The sequence below is a fragment of the Phaethon lepturus genome, unplaced genomic scaffold (genome assembly GCF_000687285.1).
Source record: "Phaethon lepturus isolate BGI_N335 unplaced genomic scaffold, ASM68728v1 scaffold16473, whole genome shotgun sequence".
Lineage (NCBI taxonomy): Eukaryota > Metazoa > Chordata > Aves > Phaethontiformes > Phaethontidae > Phaethon > Phaethon lepturus.
Window position 1 is genome coordinate 12297 of NW_010529870.1, and position 26284 is coordinate 38580.

Genomic DNA, 26284 nt, shown 5'->3' on the forward strand with positions numbered 1-26284 from the left:
AGAGGTGTTGAGGACATGCTGAAAAAGAATCCACAAAATCCAAACCCAAAGTAAAGCCTTATGTTATGAGGATGCTGTAACTAAATAGTAGAAGCAATCATCTCTTATTGTACAGATTATTGTAAATTAATGCATATTCATACTATTCAGACATGTGTCTGGCATCTAACAGCTTGTGAATAATGAATTTGTTCAGTTTCTTAGTTTGTTAATGTTTAGAGTAATAGACAAGGACCAAACAAGTTTAAACTACTGTTGTGCATCCTTCCTCTCTGCTACATCACTGCTTGTAAAATCAAAACCTCAATTGCAGGAGCACCTTTAAAAAAAAAAAAAAATCTACATCTATGATGTTTGTTACATTGCAAGGGGAGCCAGGGAAGAGTGAAAGAGGTTTTGCCTTGAATTACAGAGGAGTTCTGAGATGATTTGAAATGATCAAGCAGTTCATGGTTCAACCACACAAAATGAGACAACTGTGTAACCCGTCACATTTTTGCAGATGTTGCTTCCCCGCCCCTTTCTGCGCTCTCTTGACGGAAGAGCTAGAAAAGGGAATCGGCTCAGACATTACACCCCAGGTAAACCTAACTGGATGCAAGAGGCCATCTCAACTGCACTTTTTAAGCTCGCAGGAACCTCTTCTCTCTACCACGCCCAGAGAATGGAGGCTCCTCCAGTCATGTTGATAAAAAGGATCCTACTGTACATCCTTCTGGTAATGCTGGCCCAGAGCAGCTATCAAGTTTACGGTAAGATGTGGTCTTATAATTTAACCTGTCTGTAGTTATTAAACATAGTGGGGGGAGAACAGAAACCAAAGCAGTGCTTAGCGTACCTTGGATATAATCTGGGTCTTATTTTATTACCGTACTGGAGACTTCTAATTCTATTAAAGATGATGATTATGACAATAATTGAGACATATTAGGTCACGGTCTAGACCAGAACTCTAGCACTTGGGGACAAAATACATCTTACTTTGTGGCCAAAGGCTCTGCTTTCAAGGGGTTTGGCAGCATCCAAGCCTCTGCTTGAAATCCAGGAATCCTGCTAGCTCTGAACTGGATCCAGCAAATTGTCCTTACTAGATAAGTAAGCATACCTTCAGTTATTTAGCTTAACTCCATCTAATTTTCATCCTGCTTTCAATTTTGAACCTCTACAATTTTTAAATGGAGAGGCTCTCCTAATTTGAAATGTTTTGAGGACTACACTCTGCCCAGTACACTCCTAATATTATTTTTACTAGAGATTATTTTGTTTCAAGTTCTTCCCCGTTAGCATCATACAGGGGATGTCAGTGCTAATATTGAAAGGCAGTCATACAGAAAGGATAATAGCTACTGCAATGGATGTGCTCAGCTATCGTTGACACATTTCAGATATAAGAAATGTTATTTTGATCAATTTATCTGTTTATAAGGCACTGCTAAAATTACACAAACAAATCCAATGTGCTATGTGAAGCTTAGTTGACACACATGACTAACCATGCAAATCTATAGCGTCTTTTGACACTTTTTTTAATGAGTAAAATACTTTAATAACACTAATAGGAAAAGTTAAACAAGTATTCAGAGCATCTGCCTAGGAAGGGACACCCAAACATTTAGTTTGAGACATTAATTACCATGTCTGGTAGATGCAGCTCTTTCTTAATCAGGGTGTGATCTGAGCTCGAGGAGGCTACTGAACTGCTTTGCATTTGATTTTCAAATGAATAAACTAACATTCTTCTGAAGGTGGTGTATCTAGAGCTCATAACCTCCTTTACACCCAAATGAAAGTATCTTCTTTTCTTGTAAGAGTTAACTACTGGTTTTGTTCACTTCATTAGTCCCTCACATTGTCCCTCTCTGCATCGTCCTGTACAGTTTATTAATACATGGGTGAACCCTCATTCTCATCTGCTAGGTTCCTAGATACTGTTTTTTAAAACATAATGTAATTTCTGTTATGTTGCTTATCACATGAATCTTGTTTATACAGAATCTGTCTTCCTAGATTTTATTCTTTGAACTACATCAAAATTACTTGGGGTGATTGGAGAAAAATACTATTTCCTTCCAGGTGCCTTTATTACTACAAATACCAGATTCATGTTCATAGGAGCATTACAGGGAGAAAAGTTTTCTAAATCAGTCTCTAATCCATTTTTTCCATGTGTATTTACATTTTAGCCATAAGTTTTCCAAGCTTGTTTGTTTTTTATTTTGATTAGAAGTAAGCTGAAGATTGAAGCCAAGTTATTTAAGCTTTGTATGTTGCAGATCTATCAAAAATTTCCCTTCGTCCTAACAGAAGCAAAGTTGACCACTCAGATTTCATATACCAAGTCAATAACCAGCAAATCTTTTCTAAATTAGGGAAGGAGAAGTAAACTTGTTTCTGATAAGTCAAAAGCAGAAGGACCTTCTCCCCCCTCACCCCTGGTCTACCTTTTAGACCAGGTAGGCCATGTCTCCTGGGTATAACAAGCACAGGTTGTTCCTATCCAGTCTCACAAAGCGTGGTTGTTGCTGGCTGGACAGCATACACAAAGTAAACAGAGTCTTTCATCCCAATGAAAATAAAAACCAGCAAACTTCCCCTCGCTCCAAGAAACCCCAGCCAGTAACTAAGTCCATACACACCAACGGTGGGCATGGTTTCTGGGTCAGATAACACCTTTGCTGTTAGACCTTCTTGTGGGATGGCCTGCACATGCTAACGTTCAGCCAAACAGAAATGCTCCTTCTTCAAGTTTCAGTCATCAAGATACAGAGGCATGTTTTCTGCACTTAAACAGCTTTCATCAAGGAATAGTTAAAAAATGATGCAACTTGCCATCAGCTACCTCAACAAGCAGGTCAGCTTTACAAATACTACCATTGCCAGAAGAAAAACCCTAGAAAACCCTTCATTGTACACCAAGTAAATAGAAAGGGTACACTAATGTATCTTTAAGATGACATGGGAAAAATTAAGTGGAAAAGACTAAAATTAAATTTCTATTAGCAAATTCTTTGAAAAATCAAAATGGTGATATAAATATGTAAAATTACTAAAATAAAACCTTACATCATTCCTTGAAAAGCCTTCTCTGAAGCTGGGAGAGGTCTGAAAAAGGCCTATCCAGATGTCACTTAATATGGCTTCTGAAGTGCTTGTCTTTCTAAATACACCTTACCTAAATTCAAGAAGGGAGCATATTTTTTTCATGAGTTTTCCACACAGCCCAGTTCCTTTTTAAGTTTTTAAAATTCACAGAATCATGAAGATCTTGGTGTTAAATGTGAAAACCCAACAATTTAATGCACTTTCTGGTGTAGTTTCTGTGCTACGGCCTAATCAGATACTTCCCAGAACATTAGACCCGAGTTAAAACCATTACTAGTGCTTCGTGGTGTTCACAGACAGACCCAAACGTGGGATTCAAAACTAACCGTAGACATTTATTTTTCGTGAATTACTGACATTTTATACCTCAACCATTATCTGCCTCAGGGAATGGTACATATGACTTGCATTCTATCCCATCCCTTGTTCCTTTTTATTTTAAAAGGAGGAGAAAGGGAAAAACAAAGTAAAGATAAATCCTTTTGAGAACAAATGCTTCAGAAATTTCAATTAATAAGTCATAGTTCACTGGAGTTGTTCCGAGTTCTCAGATGACCCAGTGTGAATAACATCATTTATAATTCAAAGATTAGAAGGCTCAATTTTTAGCTATTGTTTTTCTACTAATAGGTTGAGTCAGCTAAATGGAAAGCCATCTCCATTAAAACTCTTTTGTTTGCTTAATGAGTCACACCATGACCATGTTTTCTAGAAGAAGAATGAGAAAAATTTAAAACTGTTTTTTATAAAAAAAAGTATTGTCATGGGTATTACTCTACTGCACAAGTTATGGAATACATGTTTTCATTTGAAATCCTTCTCCTGGCAGTGAACTGTACAGAAGATTTTCCTTACCTGCACAAATTAACTCTTGGTGCAATACAGCCCGGCTCACCACCGCCTGTTCAGGAACACACTCAAGGGATCTACAAGAAAATGCACTTTTAGTCAATCTGAATTGAGGAATGTAAGTTTGAAGGCAATATATAAACAAAGTTTCCATGTATTATGGATTCTTTTACTCTCTTGTAAACTGCATGCTCAGATATTCACCATAACCACCCATATATGTGACATTGAAAACTTAAGACTCAGTATAAGGTCTTGTAACTGGTTTCAGGTCACAACTCATAACAGTGTTAAAGAAAGCACTTGTCTATATAGAATATAATTGGCAGTCAGTGTCTACCATTGACTTATAAGCCACAAGAGGCAGCAGGTAGAAAAAAAAAGTTGAGACGCTATCACAGGAGAAGTATACACCAAGCCATGTTCATGCTTATTCAGTAATTCAATTGTCTTTCCCATGACAACCAATGAACAGTAAAGGTTCTCTCTCATTATCAGGTGTGTTGATTTTTCTTCCTTCCCTGTTAAAAAAAAAAAATCCCTCATTCTTTAGGATATTATGGTTCATATTGTTATTTAATTCCAAATCTTCACTGACATTTATTCCTGCCAAATAGCCTTTACAGAAGATCTGTGAAATATATTTTAGAAGTTTGCCCTGAATATTTTATTCCATATAAAAAAGGTCCCAGATCTTGTTTTTAAAAGAATTTTCTCCACCGCTTTTTATCCACTTGAAGTTTCTTGCCAAGTGAGGTGTGATTTGGGAGAGAAGAAAAGTTTAATTAGAGATTTTAGGGCACATTCATGATGTATTCCTACACTTAATTACTAGAGAATAAAAGGCTGGATTATAGGAGAAGGTTTTCTCTAGCACAGATTTTTAGTTATTAAAGTTCAAAATAATTCAAACTAAGAATTTCCCAAAGCCTTAGAAAAATGTTTAACTCATATAGTCACTCATCTCTTCTGATGATATTGTTCTAGAAGATCCTTCAAACTGATGACTAATAACATTTACCAAGGACTAGGTTTCTTCCTAGCAAAACACTAAAAACCTAAAGCCCAAGTCATTCAGCCATCAATCATTAACAAGTCACAAAAACAATTGTGATTATTTTTCATGCTCCAAGCGTTATCTTGTAAGAATTAAAAAAAATAAAATTAAAGGCAGCCTAAAGTCCTATTGTTTGAAGCCTCTGAAAGGAAAGCTCTTTTGCAAGCTCTAAGGACAGCCTACAAATTCTCATACACACTGAAATTCAAGCAGGAGCTTGTGTAGCTCCTGATTAGGAAGTTCAAAAGATTGCTCTCTTTAACTAATGGGGGGGAAAAAAATTTTTAAAAACCCACCACTGAATAAAATAGTGATGTTTACCTAGCACCCACAGGCTTCTTCCAATGGATCCACATATGATAATTAAGAAAATCAAATCAGTTTTCAGTAAGCTAAATTTCTTCTACTAACTCTATAGCCATACTGGAAGAAAGAAAAACAAAGCTAGAAACTAAAGGAACTAGAAAACGGAAGACAGAAAAACAAAGCTAGAAACTAAAGGAACTAGAAAAAACCAAGTGAAACTCAAGTAGTCTCAACCCCAACTTATTTTAAAGGTGAAGAGGAAGAGGATTTATATGCTAGGGTTAATTGACAGCAGGCTGCCAGATGCTTTCACCGGCATCAGGAGCCAGAAATGAAGGCTGAGAGCCAACAGGTGTGTGTAGACCGGCGTCGTGCAAGCTCCTCTCTGAAAGTCCCTCTGAGGGTCGGGGGGACAGGAGAGCTCTACTGCTTGGCACTCGTGGGCAGGCAGCGATGCCGCCGGGCTGGGTAGCAAGTGCAGCGCAAGTTTTCCCACGGACAGTTCCCAAAGCTCAGCAGCATGTTCGCTATAGGTAACCTTTCGGAGAAAGCAAGGGCGTTGGAGTCAGCCCTACTCGATGGTGGGGAATTTTGCTCTGGAAACATAATTTAACCAGACCTGACTATGTTGGAATTATACTAGTAAGTGAATGATCACCACCAGAAGGTGAAGGAGCAAAACTGTGGCACATGTTGGCATCGGCACTTGGAGGGAAAAAGGAGAAACGCCGTTCAAGCTCACCTGACCGAGAGACATGCTGGCACGTGTTATTTGAACGCTCTTAAAAATACACTATATAAGCCAAAGTAATACAAGGAATATCAATGCTAGTGGAACTTCCTTTTAAAAAACAAATTGTGGGCAAGTAAATCCTTTGGAACAGCTCCTTGTGACTTAATCGGTAGTAGTTGCAGGAAGTTGTATGGAGCGAAGTTTCTTGTCGTGGTATCAGTGCAAGCATGTAACACTTGAGCTGCTTATACCTGTCACCTACAGAGCAAGGGCTGCTCAAAAACTACTATGGAAGTATATCCAGACCTCAGTAAGGCTTCTGCTCAGGAAATTTTTATATTCCCACTCAGGATGCGGCTGCAGGGTAATTCAAAACTTTCCGTGCACCCAGTATCAATCACCCCTGTTCCCTCCCCCTGGGAGCTGCTGCCAACTGAGTGTTGTTACTTTAGGTTACATGGCTGGTGCAAGAAAATAATTTCTTTAGAGCAATATTTAACACTGAGAAGACATTTTCCTTTCCAATGACCCACAGAACTAATGTTCATCTGAATTCATGAGGATTAGTAACCCTGTCCTAAGTGAATGCTGTTGGGTGTACCAGATTTGCTCAGTGCTGATCAGGTTGTTCTTCCAAAAGTGACAGTGGGCAGTGATGTATACTTTGTTGTAAAAACACCAGATGGTTCAAAATCAAGGAAAACATGACATCCCTGCACTGGAAAACGATAAGAATGAAAGAGGTAGAACAATTCCTGCCCCTCTCCCCGGTTAATAATGATGTGGAATGAGACAACGTCACTGAAATCTGTTTTAAAACTTCGAGAGCAATTGGATTTTTTGGACCTTCTGGAAAAGTTTTGGGGATTATTTTGTTTTTTGGTTGGATTGTTTTTGGTTTTTCCCAAAAGAGAATTTTGAAAAAGATAAAAGTAAAATTAGATGAAGGACATCAGAAAATGTCTGTTCTGCAAAGACCTGCACAATCTTCTGGACATACCTGTTACAGAGGATTATATCAGAAAGAAGTTGCTATCAGAGCACAATCCGAGCATTATAGATACTTCCTGAAGCATTATCTTCCATGGCAATCATTGCTCAAATAATTGAAACCTCTACTTTCTAATTTGAGTTTTTAGTTGCCATTTTCAGACTATTGATAACCATGTGCGGCTACTGCGGTATGACCAAAGTAGATATGATCTACTTGCCTGAACCCAAATTATGCTTTCTTTTAACCAGAGATGGAGGAGTCTAAGTGAAAGACAAATGATCCTGCTTCGTAACTAAACCATGTCTTTCAGAATGATCCTATTCAGGGGAGCAGAAGAGGGACTAGATGACTGGGCAGGCCATGCTGACCGAGAACCTAAAGGCTACCTTGTGAACATGGCCAGGCTCTACATGTTGGACTTGTTGCTATTGTAATATATTTGCCACATCATATATGCTGCAATAATTTTGTATATTTAATATATTAAATACTACATTTAATAATTTTGTTCACATTAAATATCATACAATATGTTGAATCTTATGTTAACTATATTAACTATATTGCAATTGCTACTGCATCCAGATAGATGGCCCCTGGGAGAATACCTCTTCCTGTACACCACATATTTATTTATAATCAGGAGCTACTATTGAGGCAATGCTGTGGCAGAAAGCAGACTGGTAGCATATCTTGTGTATCGGTGGAGAGCAGATAAGAAATGCCATACTGCCTGAGTGCTCTGTCTCTGGCAGCAGCAAGGAGAAAGGCTGTTGAGGGAGAACACAGGAGCGCGGACACTTTCTGTGGTCCATTCCCCTCCTGTCCCTCCAGAAACAGAACAGTTGCACCGGGGACATCAGCATGTACATCGTTTCCAAGACCTTTCAGTATCCATTTACGGACCTGATGTCCATGAACTTGTCTACATGACTACATACATTGGCAGGTTAGAAGGTAAATTCAGCTATATTATGCTGACAGATGTCAGTGTAGGCTGACATCTCAGGGCCACCAGTGATTCAAACTCTACAAGCTTCCACAGAAAAAAGTTCCCATGTTACTGTTTTCACAGTTAGGAAGTTTTTCAAACTATGTAATCAACCTTCCTTACTTCACTTTTAGCCCATTTTTTCTCCACATACCTAACAGAAACATGAAAAACCAGATTATTTCATTTTTGGTTTATGTTTTTGCATTATTTTATGATGTCCTTTCCTCTCATTGCTTGTCTTTAAGTGAAACAACCCGCAAAAGTTCAAGCTTTTCTCTATGGACTTCTTATCATGTTCATGGTATTTGCTGGCTTCTTTCCAACTTTGGAGAGACTCCAAGCATTGCCCCCCTTCTTTCTTGAAGAGCAGTGCAAAAGGCTAGACAAGACCTAGGTACACTTACCTGCCCTTAGCAGAACACAAAGGTTATCATATGTCCCCTGTATATCTTCTTGAACTGAGTGTCGTGGTTTAGCCCCAGCCGGCAACTAAGCCCCACGCAGCCGTTCGCTCACTCCCCCAGGGTGGGACGGGGGAGAGAATCGGAAGGGTAAAAGTGAGGAAAATCATGGTTTGAGATAAAGGCAGTTTAATAAGTAAAGCAAAAGCTGAGCACGCAAACAGAGCAAAACCAGGAATCCATTCCCCACTCCCCACGGGCAGGCAGGGGTTCAGCCATCTCCAGGGAAGCAGGGCTTCATCACGCGTAATGGTTTCTTGGGAAGACAGACGCCATCACTTCAAACGTCCCTCCACCCCTTCCTTCTTCTTTGCCCCAGCTTTATATACTGCACATGATGTCATATGGTATGGAATATCCCTTTGGCCAGCCTGGGCCAGCTGTCCCAGCTGTGCCCCCTCCCAGCTCCCTGTGCACCCCCAGCCTGCTCGCTGGCAGCCCAGCACGAGAAGCTGGACTGTCCTTGACTGCTCAGCAATAACTCAAAACATCAGCACGTTATCAATATTTTCTCATCCCAAATCCAAAACACAGCCTCACACCAGCTTCTGTGAAGAAAATTAACTCTTCCCTGGCTGAAACCAGGACACAGAGCCTGCCTTTTTACAAAAAAATTCTCTATTTTACCTGGTAAATCTAATTTACTGCTGGTAGTCTATTGATAGCTTTCTCTCTCCACTAACTAGCGAACTAATATTTTCTTAGTTTTACAATCAATATACTTACATGTGTTTTCCTAAGTGCACCTCCTTTTCTGCCATGAATTTTCCAATGTTGCTCAGTTCTTTTATGCCCCTCCTTAATAACCTGACCTTCCTTATGCTTTTGGAGGCTTCCTTCTTGTTGTCACTTGTCTCAGTGACAATCTTGCCCATGATTTAGCCAACATAGTCTTTTACTGCACTGCTGTAGTGTAGATGCTTGCGGCTCGTACTCTTACCATTTCTTTAACAGATCACCAGCTCTGTTTATGTCCTCTTCCTTTTTGTTTACATCTGATGAGTTCTTCTCCCTCAGGTCTCCAAACTTGCTAAAGTTTTCTTTGCCAAACCCAACTATTTTTATTCTGCTGCTTTCTTTCCTTCGCTTCTTAGGAATATTGAATAAATTAAAGCTTTTATTTCCCCTTGGTTTTTATCCAGACTTTTTTTGTCAGTAAAAAGACTTTCTTTGTACCCAGAGCTATTGCCCTCCGTGTTAATTTTCCCATCTTCATCCAAATTATCTGAGTTTCCTCCACTTGCCCCTCCTGCAAGGAACTATTTTAAAGTCCTCGTCCAAGTTGCTAACCTACGTGCTTTTACCACTCTACTCACGCCACTTCAATCCTCATTTAAAGCCATCTTGACTAGGGTAAAGTTGATATGATGATTTCAGATTTGGATCCCTCAAAGCTGAAACTTCCCAGGATGCCAAGTCCTGTGAGCAGCTGAGCTTCTCTGTTGCACATGGCAGAGATCTAGCAGAGACCACAATTTCTTGCAGTGGCTGCACATAACAGCCTTACAGCCTCTTCCTCATTATCAAGCAGGATCAGGCACATTTGATGGGACAAAATGAGAATGATATTTAAAACTGAGGTTTAGAGGCAGCTGAGAGCCACCTAATTTTTAGACACCCGTTCCCAAAGTCACCGTAAGGAGAGTAAACAAAAAAACCCAACAGCAGCAAAGAATTAGCTCTTCTATAGTGAAGGCTATGAACACACTTATGCTCAAAACTCAGTTTTACTGAGTGCTTTACAATTTACTTACAGTGTGGAGTAGTCTGAGATTTGTAGAGAAAAAGGCTTGCAAACTAGAGGTCGTAAATGAAAACTCTTAATCTGGCCATCCCAAGCTTTTGAATACGCTATCCAGGTATTCTCAAGGATTGCTATGTCACGTGCATAAGAAATCCTGGCTGACGGTGGAGGTGAGGCGTTGGCTGCCGCAGTTGAGTGCACTGGATGCCCGGGGGTCCGGGGGCTCCGGCCCTTGGAACGGCGCTGGCTGCTGCCAGGCAGACCCCTCTGCTCTCCGCACCGCTCTTTCCTCCCCGACACTTTTCTCCTCTCTACAAAACTTGCCTTCGACACACTTTACCATTTTTTCTACTCCCCTCTATCAACCAGAAGATACAGATATATTTAGGATTTCTTTCCCAGGACCTGCGAGCAATCACTGTCTTCGGTGCACAAGCTCTGTACTGTCAGAGAGGGTAGGGAAGTGGGGAGCACGTGGGTTTCCATAGTTTTTGTTACTTGGACATAGCCAGAGAAATAAAGCACCACAAGAAGCATGAATCTTTACTAAAAGGTCAGGACATTCAGTACCAAGACCCAGAGTTAAGGTGACATACCATAGCTTGCACACTGAGTTTAACAAAACATAACAAAAAAATTAAAAGTGGACATAAGGTATATTTGCATTAAATATAATTATTTCCCCTATTACAGTTATAAAAAACTCTACCAAAGAAAGCCTTCACTTTGGCAAGTTAACAGGGATTGTGAAGTAAACAATAATCTGAAGTGAGTCTAAAAGTAACAGAAAAGGTCTGTGTGAAGGATGATACAGGAAAACTTGCTGTGTATATTTTACCTATCTTCTTTCTAAACTATTACATTTCTAACTCGGCTGAGATACAGAAAAGAGGGAAAAATTCTTATCAGAGGGAGGAAGTGCATTTTAACAATCCTCCTGAAAGGGAAAGAACCGATAGTTTTGATGTTATCTGCTATCACTGTCCCATATAAACATCAGACCATCTGCAAGTAGACAAGGGAAGTCTCGAGTAATGAAAGAGAAAAGAAACTGTGATTAGTGTTATGGGGAGTATATAGCAGACCCCCACCACTGTGATTTTGTTATGTTTTTCTTCTCTTCCAGGATTTGATGCCACCAATTGTCCAGTTGAAATTCAAGTTAAAAGACGCTCCCAGTATAAAATTAATGTTGGGAACTCTTTGATTATAGACTGTCCAGTTCGCTACTGCAAGAAAAAGCCAGTCATGCAGTGGTGCAAGATAGAGGTGGCTACATGTGTGCAGCTGAAGGAGGGCAAAGCAGAATGGAAGTCTAACGTGTTTACTCTGGAGGTTTTCTCAGTTCATCAGAATGATAGTGGACTTTATCGCTGTCGAGCAATAGTGGACAACTTTTCTAGTGAGAGCCATGGAATAAATGTTATTGTTCAAGGTGAGGCCCATATATTATGAAAGAACCCTTTTAAACAAAATGTTGCCATGTACAGAAAAGCTCATGCATGCTGGATGATGGCTTCTCCCAACATGTTTGACTGGTAGCACAGTTGTGCTGGTACTTACCACCTTCTTCATGCTTCTATCCTGCCTTTTGGTAGGATAGAAACAAAAGGAAAGAACAAAATAAAGAAATTACAGGAGGATCTGGAAGAATAAAAAGCAAAACTGCCAACACCAAGCAGCCATTAGTGGACTATTTGATAATAAAAAAATATCAATTGGAACAAAAAAAGATTGTGGGAGGACAGCCTGGTTATACATCTGATGGAGTAGACAGGATGCAAATGGTTGTGTAGCAGCAGTCAATGGGGCAAAACAACAGTAAAGAGGACAAAGCAATTCAAACATCTTGTTGAGAATCTCTCTTGCAACGAACAGAGAGAAAAGTATAATTTTGTACCCCAAGAAGTTCAAGAGGAGGAAAGATTACAATAGCTTTAAATGATCACAAGGGCAAGTGAGGTCTTCACATTAATTTAAGCAGCTGGGATGCCAAGTCTAGATTATGATGAGCCACGTCTACTCTCCTCAGTGTTGCTCTGCAGCTAGAAAGTGATCTGTGTGGCCATAGCGTCCTACTGACCCAGGCAGCTGAGCTGTAAGATTGTTCTGTTGCCAATTCCTCTCCTGGTAAGGTAATGAACTTTAAAACCTTGTTCATGCCATGCGAAATGCTGCAACAGAGGGAGCAACATCAAAATTTATGGCTGTAATGTGCTAGCAGACATAGTGTACACCCAGCTTATGATGCAAGTTTCTGTTGAAACATGTTTTGCTGATCTATTTATTTGAATGCCAAAGAGGTCTGAAATATAGCATTACTCTGCTGGCAGTTGGAGACCAACACGTCATTCCTCCTCCCCCCAGAAGACCCCACCCTTTGCTTGCTGCATTTTGTTGCCTCTTCCACCAGCAGATTGAAGGGGAACCTTGTGAAGACTTCAGTATGCGGTGCAGAGAACGCAACTGCAGTTCAAAATGTCAGGTTGCTCTTTCATTTCCCTGTCATGCTTTTCTCTTTCAGAAAAGGCTGCAAACATTATCACAATTTCACCAGAAAGTAAGTTCTGATTCTTATTTCCTCTTTAAGAGAAAGGAACTGATCTGTATTGCTATGAATTTCTGGTTAGAGTGTTTTGCGCAGTCAAGACAAATTTAAACTCATTGCTAAACTACAATTGCTTTCTTCCCACTTGAACAAAATATGGTCTCTCAAGGGTCACAGTTTTCAAGGCGAGGACTGTCCAGCATTCAGCATAAAAGGGACAGTGCCAATCAAATTACTTCTTGGTGGTATACTCTACACTTCTGACATGCTTTTTAGTATCCCAGTGATATATGGCTTATACTTACCAAGTGTTAGGAATCATGCTATACCATCACTTTAACACGTCCCGAAGTATGGTTTTTACTCACAGTTGGTTGTTGTTCACAATTACAATTGTAAAAATGGATCAGAGGTTCAGAGCAGTGTTCTAATTCTGAGCCTTTTTTTGCTTCTGCCAGCCTTCTGCCATGCATCATTCACCAATTGCGCTTTTCCTTCCAGTATCTTCATATTCATAGAATGCCCATGGAGATAAGATTATCTCATCTCATGACATACTGTACCAAGTTACAGACTGTTTAAGTACATTAAGAAGCCAGTTGCATGCTAAAAAAAAAAAAAAAAAAAAAACCAGCCAGTCAAATATTTCTCTACGCTAATACATTCTAATGCAATTTTAGATACCACTAGCATCTCAGAAAAGTCCCAAGAATCTGCAAACTACAAGATATTGCACATTATTTATGCTTCAGTATCTGTGGGTCTATGTTGTCCATTCATCATTGTATGCATGTTTTGGTGTCTCAGGAGGTGCCATGGTAAGTAGTTTTACCATCTAACCTTTCCCTAGTATGCATTTGTTTCCACTCCTTTTCACAGCTTCACAGAAGTCGCATTCAAAGCTTTATGAAAATCCCCTAATAATTACCCCAGGTGACTGCTGAGATGCCCTTGTCCAGTGCACCAGTTAGGATAGTGAATCTTTAAGAATTTAATTTGCACCATGTGTTGTTCCAGAGACAGAGAGATGGAAGTAAAGTAAGAACAAATAAAAATCTCAGACTTCATAATAGTTGGAAATTGTTATCCTGTTTTGCAAATAAGCAAGTTAGAAATAAATAGGAGTTTTAGGCATGAAATGCAGTCAAGCGCTATCCAGCTGCATTTTATATTCCTAGTTTTCCCTTTAAATTTATCAAATAATTACACTATTAATCTCTCCTGCTTTACAGGAACTCTTACACAGCTTGCTGTGTCCTAAATCAAGAATGTAATTTAGAGTCCCCCATACCTTAATTTAAGTGTTCTCTCATTTGCCTATTATAATCCAATGGATTTTTTATTTTATTTTTAGGAAGATTAAATGATTTCATCTTTCAATAAAATATAACATTTGCTCATAAGATGGCTTTAGGATTTTCTTGCCTTTTTCTCCCCACCCAGTTCACTCAACACAGGGAACACTGGCCACAAGTACACTAGCAATTTTTCTGCTCCTATTCAGAGAAGCTCTGTGGAACACAGAAACTCATTCCATAAATATATCATTCTGTATTCCCAAATCCAGTTTGGAAATAGATTTTTATTCTTTGATGTCCACTCAACAAGGCAAGGACTCCTATAGCAATTAACACTCCCTCCATAAGCAGAAAGGCACCTTCTCAGTGCTGATTTACTGAAATATCTCCTTTTTTTCTCCTTCCCAGAAAAGCAAAAGAGAACTCCATTAACCCAACAGAGACAAGAGAGCCTGGTATGTTTAAATTTTTCCATCATCAGAACCTGAACACCTCCTGCATAACCACATACTGAGAGCAAATCTTTGTGTTGTACAAAACGCGGCATGGGATCAGAGACAGATTTAGTGACCCTCTTGGTGCCTGGTGCGAGATACCACCGTGGCTGAGCTAAGGGAAGGAACTAAGGGTCTCAGCCACACAGGCACATTAGGCATCTAAATTCCTGTTAAAACCTATTAATTTGTAAGTACCATTCCAGCAAGAGTTTAGGCACCTAAAGCACCTCTGTTGATCTGGTTCAGACAGTCTGTGTAAGACAAAAAATGACCCACAAAGCGAGGAAAACGATTGAAAAGACAGATTTTTGTATGTGGCTAGCATGAATTCACACAGGTCTTGCGATCAGTTCCAGAGAAATTAGATGGGCAGAAGGCAGATCGCAAAAGATGCGGCTGGAGCCGACAGCTGTCAACCACGGGGTAGTGTTGGTGGGGATCAAAGGGCACCAAACAAGTTGCAGAGCTCCCAAAGGGCAAGCTGGAGGAAAGAAAATTTAAAGCACTATATTCTAAGCAGCTAGAAAAATGGATGTCAAAAGAGGACTTAGAGAGAGGGGAATTCATAGAGGAATTTGCAGACTTTGGAGAAGGAGAAAGATTTATTTGACAAATAAGTCAAAGACGTTAAGAAGCAAGAGATCAGGAAAAGGGAGAATAAGGGCAATGAGGAAAAGGTAATCTGGGGTTTGCAGATGAAAATAAGAAAGATTTCATAAACTGAGAATGGAGAGCCTTAAATGAGTGGCATAGAAGAGCTCTCACAAAATGATAGATCATTTTTGCCTACAGTTGGCATCTTGCAAGAAAAGACATGAGAGTTTGAGAAGGCAAATGGAGAAAGGCAGGAGATATAAGAACAATTTCTAACTGTACTTCAAAGCTTAATATAAAATCCAGTGGCCAGGTGAACCCTATTCACCTGTTCCCAGAAGCAGTTTTAAGAGGATAAAGCAACTTGAACAAAATCTTACACGCCTCTTATCTAGTAGGAGAACAGACAACAACCACATATGCACAGAGCTGTACCCTGTTCTGTTTTCTGCAGGTCAGAAGTCCAGCAGCTGCTCCACCCCATGGTGCTGGCACAACTCAAGCTTCAGAAGAAAGCTCCTCGCTTTACCGTTGCTCCATGGCTAGCCCACTGCCGGCCTTGCACATCAACGCCATTTACCACGACGATGTCCCTCCCTGGAACGCTCAGAGGACAGCACTTCATGCACCTCGCAATGATCCTGTTATTCCTCCCATCCCAGTTTTAGCTGAAAGCCCGGATGTCCTCACATACGCTGCACTAAATCATTCTGCTTCTGCAGAAAGGTGCCAGAGAAGGGAACTAACTGTAGAAAAAGAATTTACAGAATATGCCTCCATTAATATAAATAAATAAATGTGGCAAGGACTTCTCCACACAACCGTTTTGCAGGCAGTCCCAGTTATAGCTTCCCTCCAGGGCATCGGTCATTTCTTTTTTGGGAAAACTTCCCTTTTGTTAAGAAGAACTTATGGATGCTCCCCTGTAACACCAGAATTCAAAACACAGCCTGTGTCGATGGGTGGGTATTTGCACTGTGTGTTTGTCTCTTAAATGGGGGAATAAAAACAAACAGTCAGCTTTCTTATTTTTCCTTTTTTTCAAGATTCTGCTTGTAGTCTGACTTTGATTCGGTTACGGTTTGAAGATAGACAAAGTGGGGAAGGGGAAGCTTTTGCTAGGATAGAAACATGTAAAATTAATCTGTGAGGAAGATGATACTGAGTCAGGTTAATTTCTCCCAAGTAAAAGCTAAGAATGTTTCTGGGAGAATTTTTCACTGAGTTTCTAAGAACATCCTTCCAAGAATTCAGTTTTTCATTCCAGTTTACTCTGTCTCCTTGCAAAGTTCTTTGACCACCATGAATGTCTAAAGCTATTATTGACAAAAATCAAGTGAATACTTGTGCGTGTGTGTGTGTGTTTTGTGGAAGACAGGGAAGGAGGAGAGGGTTGTTTTCTTTTTACAAAGAATGCTCACAAATAATGTGTGAGAAAACATTGAAATACAGTGCACTCTGTTTTTCTATTTGTGTGATGGTTGGTTGGCTAAGTTATTGCACATTGGTTTTGTCCATGATGAATTAATGGAAATAATGATCAGCAGTGACTGGCCCCAGTCAAAATAAAAAAAAAATTGTTCACAAATAACTGTGTATTACTGTGTCGTACTAAGTTTTCCTCCCAACACTGGCACAAAAAAGTGGTGATCCTTCATGCTCAGGTTTGCGGGAAAGATGAAAAGGAGGTAAAGATCAAGGTGCCATTTGAAGTTTGCAAGAATGTTCACACCCTTCTTCTGCACCACTTATTCAGCACTAGCTTGGATACCATGCATCTGCTCTTGCAAAAGAATGCTCTTGAAAATCACTCAGTGATACTTGCACCAGAGGTTTACAGCAGCAGAGAGTCTTTAACTTGGTTAAAAATTTGCACCACAGTTGAAAAGGAAGGACATACTAGGTCTCAGGCTGCACGTAACACACCGGATGATTTGCATTCAAGTTAATGGAAGAAAGTAAAGCTCTTCTATCTTCATATTTCACCTTGGTATCATCCCAGCTAACACCAAAGCTGTTAAGCACGTACGCATTCATCTTGCTACTTTGGCAAGCTAGATGGCTTATTATGCTTATGGTACCTCCTCCTCCCCACCTTTGAACTCAGTCACAGTATCTGTGTGGATAAAAATCCATGGTAATTGTTTCTGCACTAAGTTATTTTTTACTTCAGGCCATTAGGTCTATTGATATTTGGAGAGTTTTTAAATATATAAATTATCAGTCCAGTAAGCCATTGATAACACTTATTAAAAAAAAATAGTAGAAAACTTTCTTCTTGAAAAGTTCAGTTTGCTTTTTTTGTTTTAGTGGGCCAGTCCTTGTATGTATAGAGATTAATTATTTAGGTGAATGACTGGGAAACTTGAAGCAAGTTAGGTATGAATAGGTCCAGAAATAGACCTCTAATTGCATTTATTGCTCAGCTGATAAAGGTACAATTATTTTTATAGACTACAGGTAGCTTTCAGAATAAGAAAAAAATGTTGCCTGAAATAGATTCTACCTCAGTGGTCTTAAACTGAAAAACGAGGACAGCCATTCAATGGTTTCGAACAAGTACCTTCACACATGGTTTTGAACAGAAGGCATGAAACTTCTCTAATTCCTTTCTATGACTTGGATACAGGCCTTGCAGGCAGAAGGGAGTGAGTAAAAAGGCCATTCTTCCAGAGAACAAGTACACGTGAAACAATGTGGTTCTTGAAGGTGCTTTGCAATACTCTGTCCATACCATAGTTCATATAGGGAAGAGTCCAAAGACCCTCAGGAAGGTGAGGAGTGGTGCTGGGGACAGGCAGGTTACCTGTTTGAGTTTCCAATCAGCTCTATGGTGCATTCATCTGGGCATGTATAGCTTTCCCTGTGTCACCCCAGCAAGCTGAAAGCACCAGCAGGTCTGTTCAGAGCGACCCGAGAATGACGTGGCAACTGGGACCTAGAACAAGACTGGGCACATGTGGAAGAAGTATTGTAGCATCAAACATCTTCAGATGTTGTTCAACGTCTTCATCAATGATCTAAATGAAGGGTTGGAATGTACCCTCAGCAAGTTTGCCGATGATACAAAACTGGGAGGAGTGGCTGATACACCAAGAGGCTGTGCTGCCATTCAATGGGATCTGGACAGACTGGAGAGTTGGGCAGAAGGGAGCATCATGAAATTTAACAAAGAAAGACAAGTGTAGAGTTCTGCACCTGGGGAGGAACAACCCCATGCACCAGTACAGGTTAGAGGTTGACCTGCTGGAAAGAGCTCCATGGAGAAGGACCTTAGAGTCCTGGTAGACAATAAGTTATCCATGGGACAGCAATGTGCCCTGGTGGCCAAGAGGGCCAACGGTATCCTGGGGTGCATTAAGAAGACTGTGACCAGCAGGTCGAGAGAGGTTATCCTCCTGCTCTACTCTGCGCTAGTGAGGCCTCACCTGGAGTATTGTGTCCAGTTCTGGGCTCCCCAGTTCAAGAGAGACAGGGAACTTTTGGAGAGAGTCCAGTGGAGGGCTACGAGGATGATTAAAGGGGCTGGAACATCTCTCGTATGAGGAAAGGCTGAGAGACCTGGGGCTGTTCAGTCTGGAGAAGAGAAAGCTGAGAGGGGACCTTATCAATGTCTGTAAATATCTGAAGGGTGGCTGTCAGAAGGATGGAGCCAGTCTCTTTTCTGTAGTGCCCAGTGATAGGATGAGGGGCAATGGGCACAAACTGCAGCACAGGAAGTTCCACCTCAGCATGAGGAAAATCTTCTCTGCTGTGAGGGTGACGGAGCACTGGAACAGGCTGCCCAGAGAGGCTGGGGAGTCTCCTTCTCTGTCGACCTTCAAAACCTGACTGAACACATTCCTGTGCAACCTGCCCTAAGTGATCCTGCCTTGGCAGGGAGGTTGGACCAGATGATCTTCAGAGGTCCCTTCCAACCCCTACCATTCTGTGATTCTGTGATCAAGATGCAAAGGCTAGAGAAATCTTAATGTGGTTTGTTTCACCCATGCGGCAAGGCTGAACCTTGGTGTAATGAGGTCCCCAGAGAGGCAAGTTTGATTTGGAAGATGAGATTTTTGTAGATAAACAGGAAGTACCTCACCAACTTAGCATCAAGCATGCTAGTGTAGAAAAGCAAAGCACAGGAACCTGCAGTAGGTTCATTTTTTTAAGTTAACAAGTTGAAAGACTGGGCCTTCTGAAGCAGGGAAACAAAAAGGTGCCGACTGAAACCATCTGACTTTTAAGGTGCAGATAATCCATTCAGATAAAGTACAGCATCGCTCAGTTTTCACAGCCTTTTGAAAGACAATTAAAAAGTTGTTATTTCCGCCATCCACTGGCTGTAAAACTGGCCAGTGAACAGGAGGACTGTACTATGTCACCTAAGGTGCTACATACTCATCTCAATCACCTAGTGCACCTCTCAGTAACATAACGTCACATTTGAGACCTCACACCCAACGACGGTTGCGTTAAGGCTTGGTGGATGGCCTCCAGATTTTACAGTGGAGGGGCAGGACACCAGTGGGAGCAGAGCAGTCTCACGATACACCCTGGGCGCTCAGCGCGTGGCTGAAAGGAGCCAGTACCAGGTTAAACCATGGGGGGAAACCGCACAATCACGACAGCGCGCTAAAGGAAACAAAACAGGCTCGGGACCCATTGTGTGGGAGATGTAAAGCACCTCTGCACCCTCCCTAAGAGATGGTCTGCAGACCTTCAATTTATGTTACATCATTTTCTATTTCTTGTCTTTCCTTTGCTATTTTTGCACCAAATACGCTGCACAGGTGTAGTCACACAGGAAGCCCAAAGAACAGAAGCAAAGCCGTACAGCTCTCAGTTACACCCACAAACCCACATGGAAGGAAAATAGCAAAGTCTGTGGAGCTGAAGGTCTGTTAATGCCAGCAAAGCACATTATTGCTCTTCACTGCAACCTCTTCTTGCAAGGGAGGGACACGTGGCCGGTTACTCCCTCCGGAGCAACCTGCACAGCACAGAAGCCTCTTACAAGATTAGGTGGGATGAGTGGGCTCTTAGACAGCAAAACACATCAACCATCCTAGTTTCACTTTATCCAGTTATTCCCCTCCAGAATTGTGCTTCCTTATAAAGACATAAAAAAAATTAGAATAGCACGAGGTTTATTCATCTGACAGTTCTTGGGCCCCAAATGTCTATCAGACAGGGGACTTCTTCTGGCAAACCACAAACTTTTTCATATTGCTAGATCAAGCCACAGCTTGCCAAGCCTTGCTTCTCCACCCGCCTGTTTTGCAATACTTTCCCCCACATCCCCACCACAGCCTGAGCCCCATTTTTGCTGATAAGACTCACAGGCAGTGGGGAGAGCGCGGAAGGGAGTGCTCAACCTCAGAAGTGGAGCTTGCACCTCCAGAAAAAGGCATTGTCTTCCACTGCTAAGTTTCCCGCTGCTTTCCCCCTAAGAGAGTGGCCAGGGCTGTAAATTGTAGGAATTCCCCCAAAATGCAAAGGAATAGGGTGTACAGACGATGTTCGTTCCGCGGATCCCTCTGCACCGTTAAGGCAGTGGACTCAGGAAGAAAAAGGGGCAGCACAGACAGATGGAAAAATTCAGGACTCAGCAGCCAAGCTCCACACCAAAGCCTTGCCCCTGCACCCCAGCCATTCCCCGTGCTGCCAGCTCGGACCTTTCAAAACTCCAGGAAAGCGGTACCATTCCCGGGAGCTCCCTACCTCCCACCTCCTCCCCGGGGGACAGAGGGTGCAAGCCCAGAGCTGAGCCCCGGGACCAGACCACGGCACCGTCCCGGGCGCGCAGGCAGGTTGAGGGAAGAGGCAAACATCCATTTCCGCGACAGGGCCGCTCCCCGCCCTGCTCCCTGCGCGGGGTTCCTCATTCTGCGTTCCCCGCGGCTCTGCTTCCCTGTCCCCTTTCATATCAACAAACGTCAGCCCAGGCAAATGGGAACCAGAGACAGGAACAGGCACGCGGACGGTGGCCGGGGAGGCGAGAGGAGCAGATTTCAGGGGGAGACAGAGAGCAGGAGAGGGAGACCTGAACGAGCGCCCAGAAGAGGGTCCCATGGAGGACCACCAGAGCCTAGAGGACAGCAGACTTAGCTATGAAGCTTGAGATGAAAACAACTCCATGTCCCTCAACAGAGACTGAGGGAAGAAATCTCATTTTTCTGTGAGTTTTAAGGGGCAACTACTGTTTTCCATTAAAAAAGCCTACACTGGGCCAGGCCTGCTCATGCACAATTTCTGCTCACCTAATGAAACGGAAAATGCCTAAGAACCACGTAAGCCCACATTTCCATCCATTAATTTGTATAACTAATTATGTGTCTTGTATAATTGATTTTAGTCACGAGACATGCTCAATCAACTGAAGTTTGAGTAAAGAATATGCGTGGCATGAGACGCAACCAGACTTAGCGGAGAACATGGGAGTGATCATTTTGCACAGCTGAAGAGTAAAACTTTGCTGCCTTTAAGCTAGTGACATGGCAGCTGAGTTTTCATCCAAGGGGCATTTGTTCTCAGGTACCCCAACTCGAATTCTCTTTTTCAGATGAGATTTTCTAGACGAGCTAGCGCATATGCATTACTTTACTTTCTAGTTATCACAGGTCTGCACGTGGCCCTACCGAGACTCCGCTCAGCAGCGCTGCCGCGGTGGTTGCTGCAGCTCAGCCGCCGCCGCTGCTGAGACACAGACCCGTCACCCGGCAGCGAACTACACGCACTCGGTTTCCGCACCGCAGCTTTGAAAGGGGAAAGGCGTTGTGCGACAAGCGCAACTACCGGCGTGCGAAAAGGAGCTCCACGATAGCGCGGTTAGGAACCAACAGCAAGTAACAGACGGTGCCTCCGGTCCGTCGCAGCAAGACCACACCTACTGCACACACAGCGTTTCTGCGCGTAGCCAGGCGCGCCGACACATGGCTGTTGGCTGAGGTCTGGAACTGAGACCATGTCTCTTCAGGTCTTGGCAACGTTTGCTTTGCGGTCACGAAGAGCCAGCTTTTCACCTAATGCAAAGGGGCTCAGCGTCATCAAAACCTATGGAGCTACTTCACCTCACACCAGCTGGTATGTAGGTGTTTAGGTCTTACAGACAACAGTTCCTCAAACAGAGCTCAAGGTAACCCATTAAGTCACTATTCACAGATTTCTGGCTACAGTCTCAGAGGCTACGTTTATTTTCTCTCATGTAACCTGTTCTAAAGCAATGTCTGCCTCCGTAAAAGAGACGGGATTGCTGACTTTCAGTGTGCACTGAGGAACTTGCCTACTTTCTGCTGTTTCTGGATTACAGGAAGGATGGTGAAAGCCGGGGTGGCTTCTGTTAAATTTCTTTCCTCCTTTTGCTGTAAATAACCAAAATTCTACTGCCTAGTAGTAGGGATTTACATCAGGGATTGAGCCTCATTTTGCTGCATTTTCACAAATTCTGCAGAGGCCCAGAACCTTTGGGAAATGTCATTTCAATTGCATTTATTTTTTAAAAAAATAATTAGATAACTTGCAGCTCCCTTTGTCCGTGCCTTAGTCATTGAACAGTTGCTATTTTTCTAGAAGGGGTGGTAGCTTCAGGAGACCCTCCATTTTCTTATGAAAGACATATCTGAAATGTTAACTACAGCAGCAATCTCTGTCATGGTAGGAAAGCAAGACACAAAAACTCACCTTATCTAATTTGTGGTTATAGTATCACTACCAGCTCCCCAGCTGGGGACCTTACAGACGCACACGACGGTCGGTTACCTCACTCAGAAGCTAAAAACCCCAGTGATCTATCAGCTTCCTCTTCTCTGTAGTCTGGGAACAGACTTTACTAAAACAGTGGTCATATTATAAGCAAGTGATGGGAAGTAATAAGTGTGCTTTGGTTTTGGATACCTACTTGTCATGATAAAACAAAGGTTGAGCATAAACAGCTTTCAATACCCATGCAAGGCTCTCATCTTCCAGTGTGGTCTCTTGTCTTTCTTGGAGGGGCTTCAGAGCTGTAAGCCTATGAAAGAGAAATGAAAGACAAACCAGAGACAAATCAGAAGTGTTAAAATTCTCTGGCTGACCTCAAATTATGGGAGTGGGTGCCAGGAAGCAAACTCAGAGTATAAGTGAACAAAACAAGAGCCAACACTCTCCCTGGGATCCTGGAGAACCTCACATTTCTTTGCAACAACCCTCCAGGGATGTAGTCCTTGCTAAAGTGTAGATTTCCACTGAGATGTGCAAGCTGACAAATGCTCAGAGAGAGATTGTAACCAGGTCAGGTGGATGTATAAGGCTTCGTTTTCTTATCTTCTGAAGGTTTGCAGTACCTGCCTGCCAGCAAGAGGATTTCTGGTAACAGAATTAGCACTGCAGCATGTGTCACCAGAACAGAAGGCCCTAGGAAATTTTTTTCCCTAGTAAAAAAGAGAAGAAATGTAAGTCATCCCTGAAGTAGCCTTTGTAACAGGTTTCTCAACATGTTTTGGGAAATCGCACCCATTTCGCACCTAGGAAAAGTGAGTTTTAACTGCTGGGAGATCAGACAATTCCTGGCTATCAGTTCCAATAATGAAATGGAACTGCCTTCCTGAAAACCATACGCACACATTTTTTGCTAAATATGATGCATCTGCTTTTGGTAAAGCCACCAAGGGCTATGCTTGAGATCACAGAAGATCTCACTTGGTTGGGCCAGTCTGGCCACCCCTGCGTCCAGCCTGTGCTTTAACTGGAGTCAGCTGTGAAGGTACACTAGGTTGCTAGGGCTGGGTGCTTTTCAACACTCCACCTTTCCTGCCTGCACAATGAATGAAGTGATGTCATGATTGCAGAGCAAAAGGCAAGAGAAAGAAGGCTGGGAAGGACAGCATGATTCAGGACAAGATCACAATACTGAAGCCACCCCAAAGAGACCTTTCTCTAACTTGTGTCTAAAGACCTTTAGTGATGGTCTTGGTCATTCGAGACCATCTATTCCAGCATCTTATAATCACTACCAATAGACGCTTTTCCTAAGGTTTAGGAAAACTTAAAGCCATTAATTCTTATTCTGTTTGAAGTAGACATGGAGAATATCTACTCATCCTCTTTACAGGTTTGCATTTATATATTTGAAGACATCACATCTCACAGTAGGCTAAATGACCCCAAGTCTTTCAGCCCTTCTTCAAACTAGCAGTCTTGCTGCTGTTCTCTCTGCTCTCTCAAATTGATTGACATCTTTCTTGAAGAACAATGCCTAAAAAATCAGACTCACTACCTTCTAAGATCCTATTTTCCTGAAGCAGCAAATAAACACAGTTCTACAGTTCTCAAATATTTCCTTAACAGGGGAGAAGAAAATCAAGCAGTGCCCTGTGCTAGATAAAAGATTGTGAATTCGTAGGTCTGGAAACTCCATTCTTGTTCCAGAAAACAGACAGGTACTACATAATAAGCTTTCACCCTAATATAAAAACAATCTTAAGGCCATAAAGTCAAGGGAAGCATGGATTGTGAAGTCTTTATACAGCTAAAAATGAATTTTCAATTTATATGCATTTATTTTCCCAGGAGTTGTGACAAACCTGAGCCTGGACACACCTGCCAAAACCTACTGGAAAGACTGTGGGAAGAGGAGCTAGGAACATAATGGATTCCTTCCTTCCTCTGCAGAGATGACGCAATATCCTTTCACCTTAGAAATCAGAGAAACGCATATCGATTAGGCACAAATATATAAACAAGCTCTTTTGGTGGTGAGTTTGCACGCAAATAGCTCAGCTTCCTGCTCTGTGGTTGAGGATCACAAGAATTCCTTGCAAATCCCACCCCGGCCAAAGGTGATCGAGTCACGTGCTTTGACTTCTCACTTACATTGGATGGGGCCTAAAGACAGACCAGAAAGAGAAGTGAGCTTAGATCTTTTGAAAACTTAGTTAAAATCTGTAAAAGCTATCTGGCAAACATGCTCCTAGATACACAGGGTGAGCACCCTTTACTGCAGAAGGTTGTGCATGCTGGGGAGGCTGCACTGCCTGGCTGGACACTGTAGCAGCCACAGCCACCAACAGCCTCTTGGTAGGTGAGAGGGACAGGGCTCTTGTTGCCTTGGTCCGAAACACCCACTGGCAGCAGAAAAAGCACCTCTCTTCAAAAAAATGGTAAGGAGCATGGCCTCTAACCCATCAAGACTACCTGCTGCTGGACCACAGTCAAGAAGCCCTCATTCTGGCCATGAGAGCCGTGTCCTGGCGGGTGCATTAATCACCTGTGGCTTGAACAGCTAGGTAGCTGACCCTACTTGCAGGCTGATATCCTGTCCCCAGGGAGGTGCCTGATGCCCAGGGCTGGAGCTGCCCCTGGTGTCCCCCCCTGGTGGGACAGGTCCTGGCTGTCAGACCCTGCTCTGCTGCTCCAGGGAGCCCCCAGCCCCACTGCACCCCGACACAGGCAGGGAAATCACGTGCCATCCTGCTCCACTGCCACGAGATATACTCTGATTTCTCTGGGGTGGGGGGTGAGAAAGGATATAAATAAAAAAGGCAAAGTCCTGTTTTTACTTTACCTCATTACCATGAAGTGTAAGGTGGAAAGTACCAGACTTGTAAACCGCACTATTGCCTTTCATTTTCTACATGTGTGGAAATTTTGGACGAATGTGGCAAAGCATCCTACTTCCTCTGGGAACCGTTTTTACTAAAAACCCTGATAATCTGAACTTGCTTGCAAAGACAATACCCTGAAGCTTAGATCTGGTCTGGATTACTTTCTGTATAGAAAGTGTCTAGTGAGTCACAAGTGTAGGGCCACTGCCTGGGAAAAAGCTGAATGCAACTCAAAGTGCTTCCAGGGGAAAAAAATAACACACTTGAAATCTATTCAACACACCAAAAGTGTACAAGAGAACAACTTTTATAGTTCCCACGAGTGGGCAAATAGGAGTGACTGAGCTGTCAGACCAACCCACTCACCCACATTTGCAAGTCATATTTCCTCTTATAATAGACATTAGCAGCTGAGTTTGCCACCATCCTAACCTAACAGTTATTCCCCAATAGGTGAGTGGGGGTAAGGTCTCACAAAAAAAAGTGGATGCTACTGAGGGAATACATGTCAAACACCAAGAAAGGCCTCGCGGCGGGGGGGG

At 42.2% G+C, this 26284-nt stretch overlaps 1 protein-coding gene across 1 annotated transcript; it reads left to right on the plus strand.

Moving 5' to 3' along the window:
- Positions 1-664: 664 nt before the first annotated feature.
- On the plus strand, positions 665-15973 carry BTLA (B and T lymphocyte associated). Its single transcript, XM_010284078.1, has 6 exons — positions 665-752; positions 11367-11675; positions 12765-12800; positions 13469-13606; positions 14495-14541; positions 15632-15973. Exons 1-6 carry the CDS (start codon positions 665-667, stop codon positions 15971-15973), a joined length of 960 nt encoding a protein of 319 aa, XP_010282380.1.
- The last annotated feature ends 10311 nt before the right edge of the window (positions 15974-26284 follow it).

Coding starts and splice junctions, on each gene's coding strand:
- BTLA (XM_010284078.1), top strand. CDS start 665: ATGGAGGCTCCTCCAGTCATGTTGATAAAAAGGATCCTACTGTACATC. Junction 12,801..13,468: donor TATCACAATTTCACCAGAAA/GTAAGTTCTGAT, acceptor ATGCAATTTTAG/ATACCACTAGCATCTCAGAA. Junction 14,542..15,631: donor AACAGAGACAAGAGAGCCTG/GTATGTTTAAAT, acceptor TGTTTTCTGCAG/GTCAGAAGTCCAGCAGCTGC.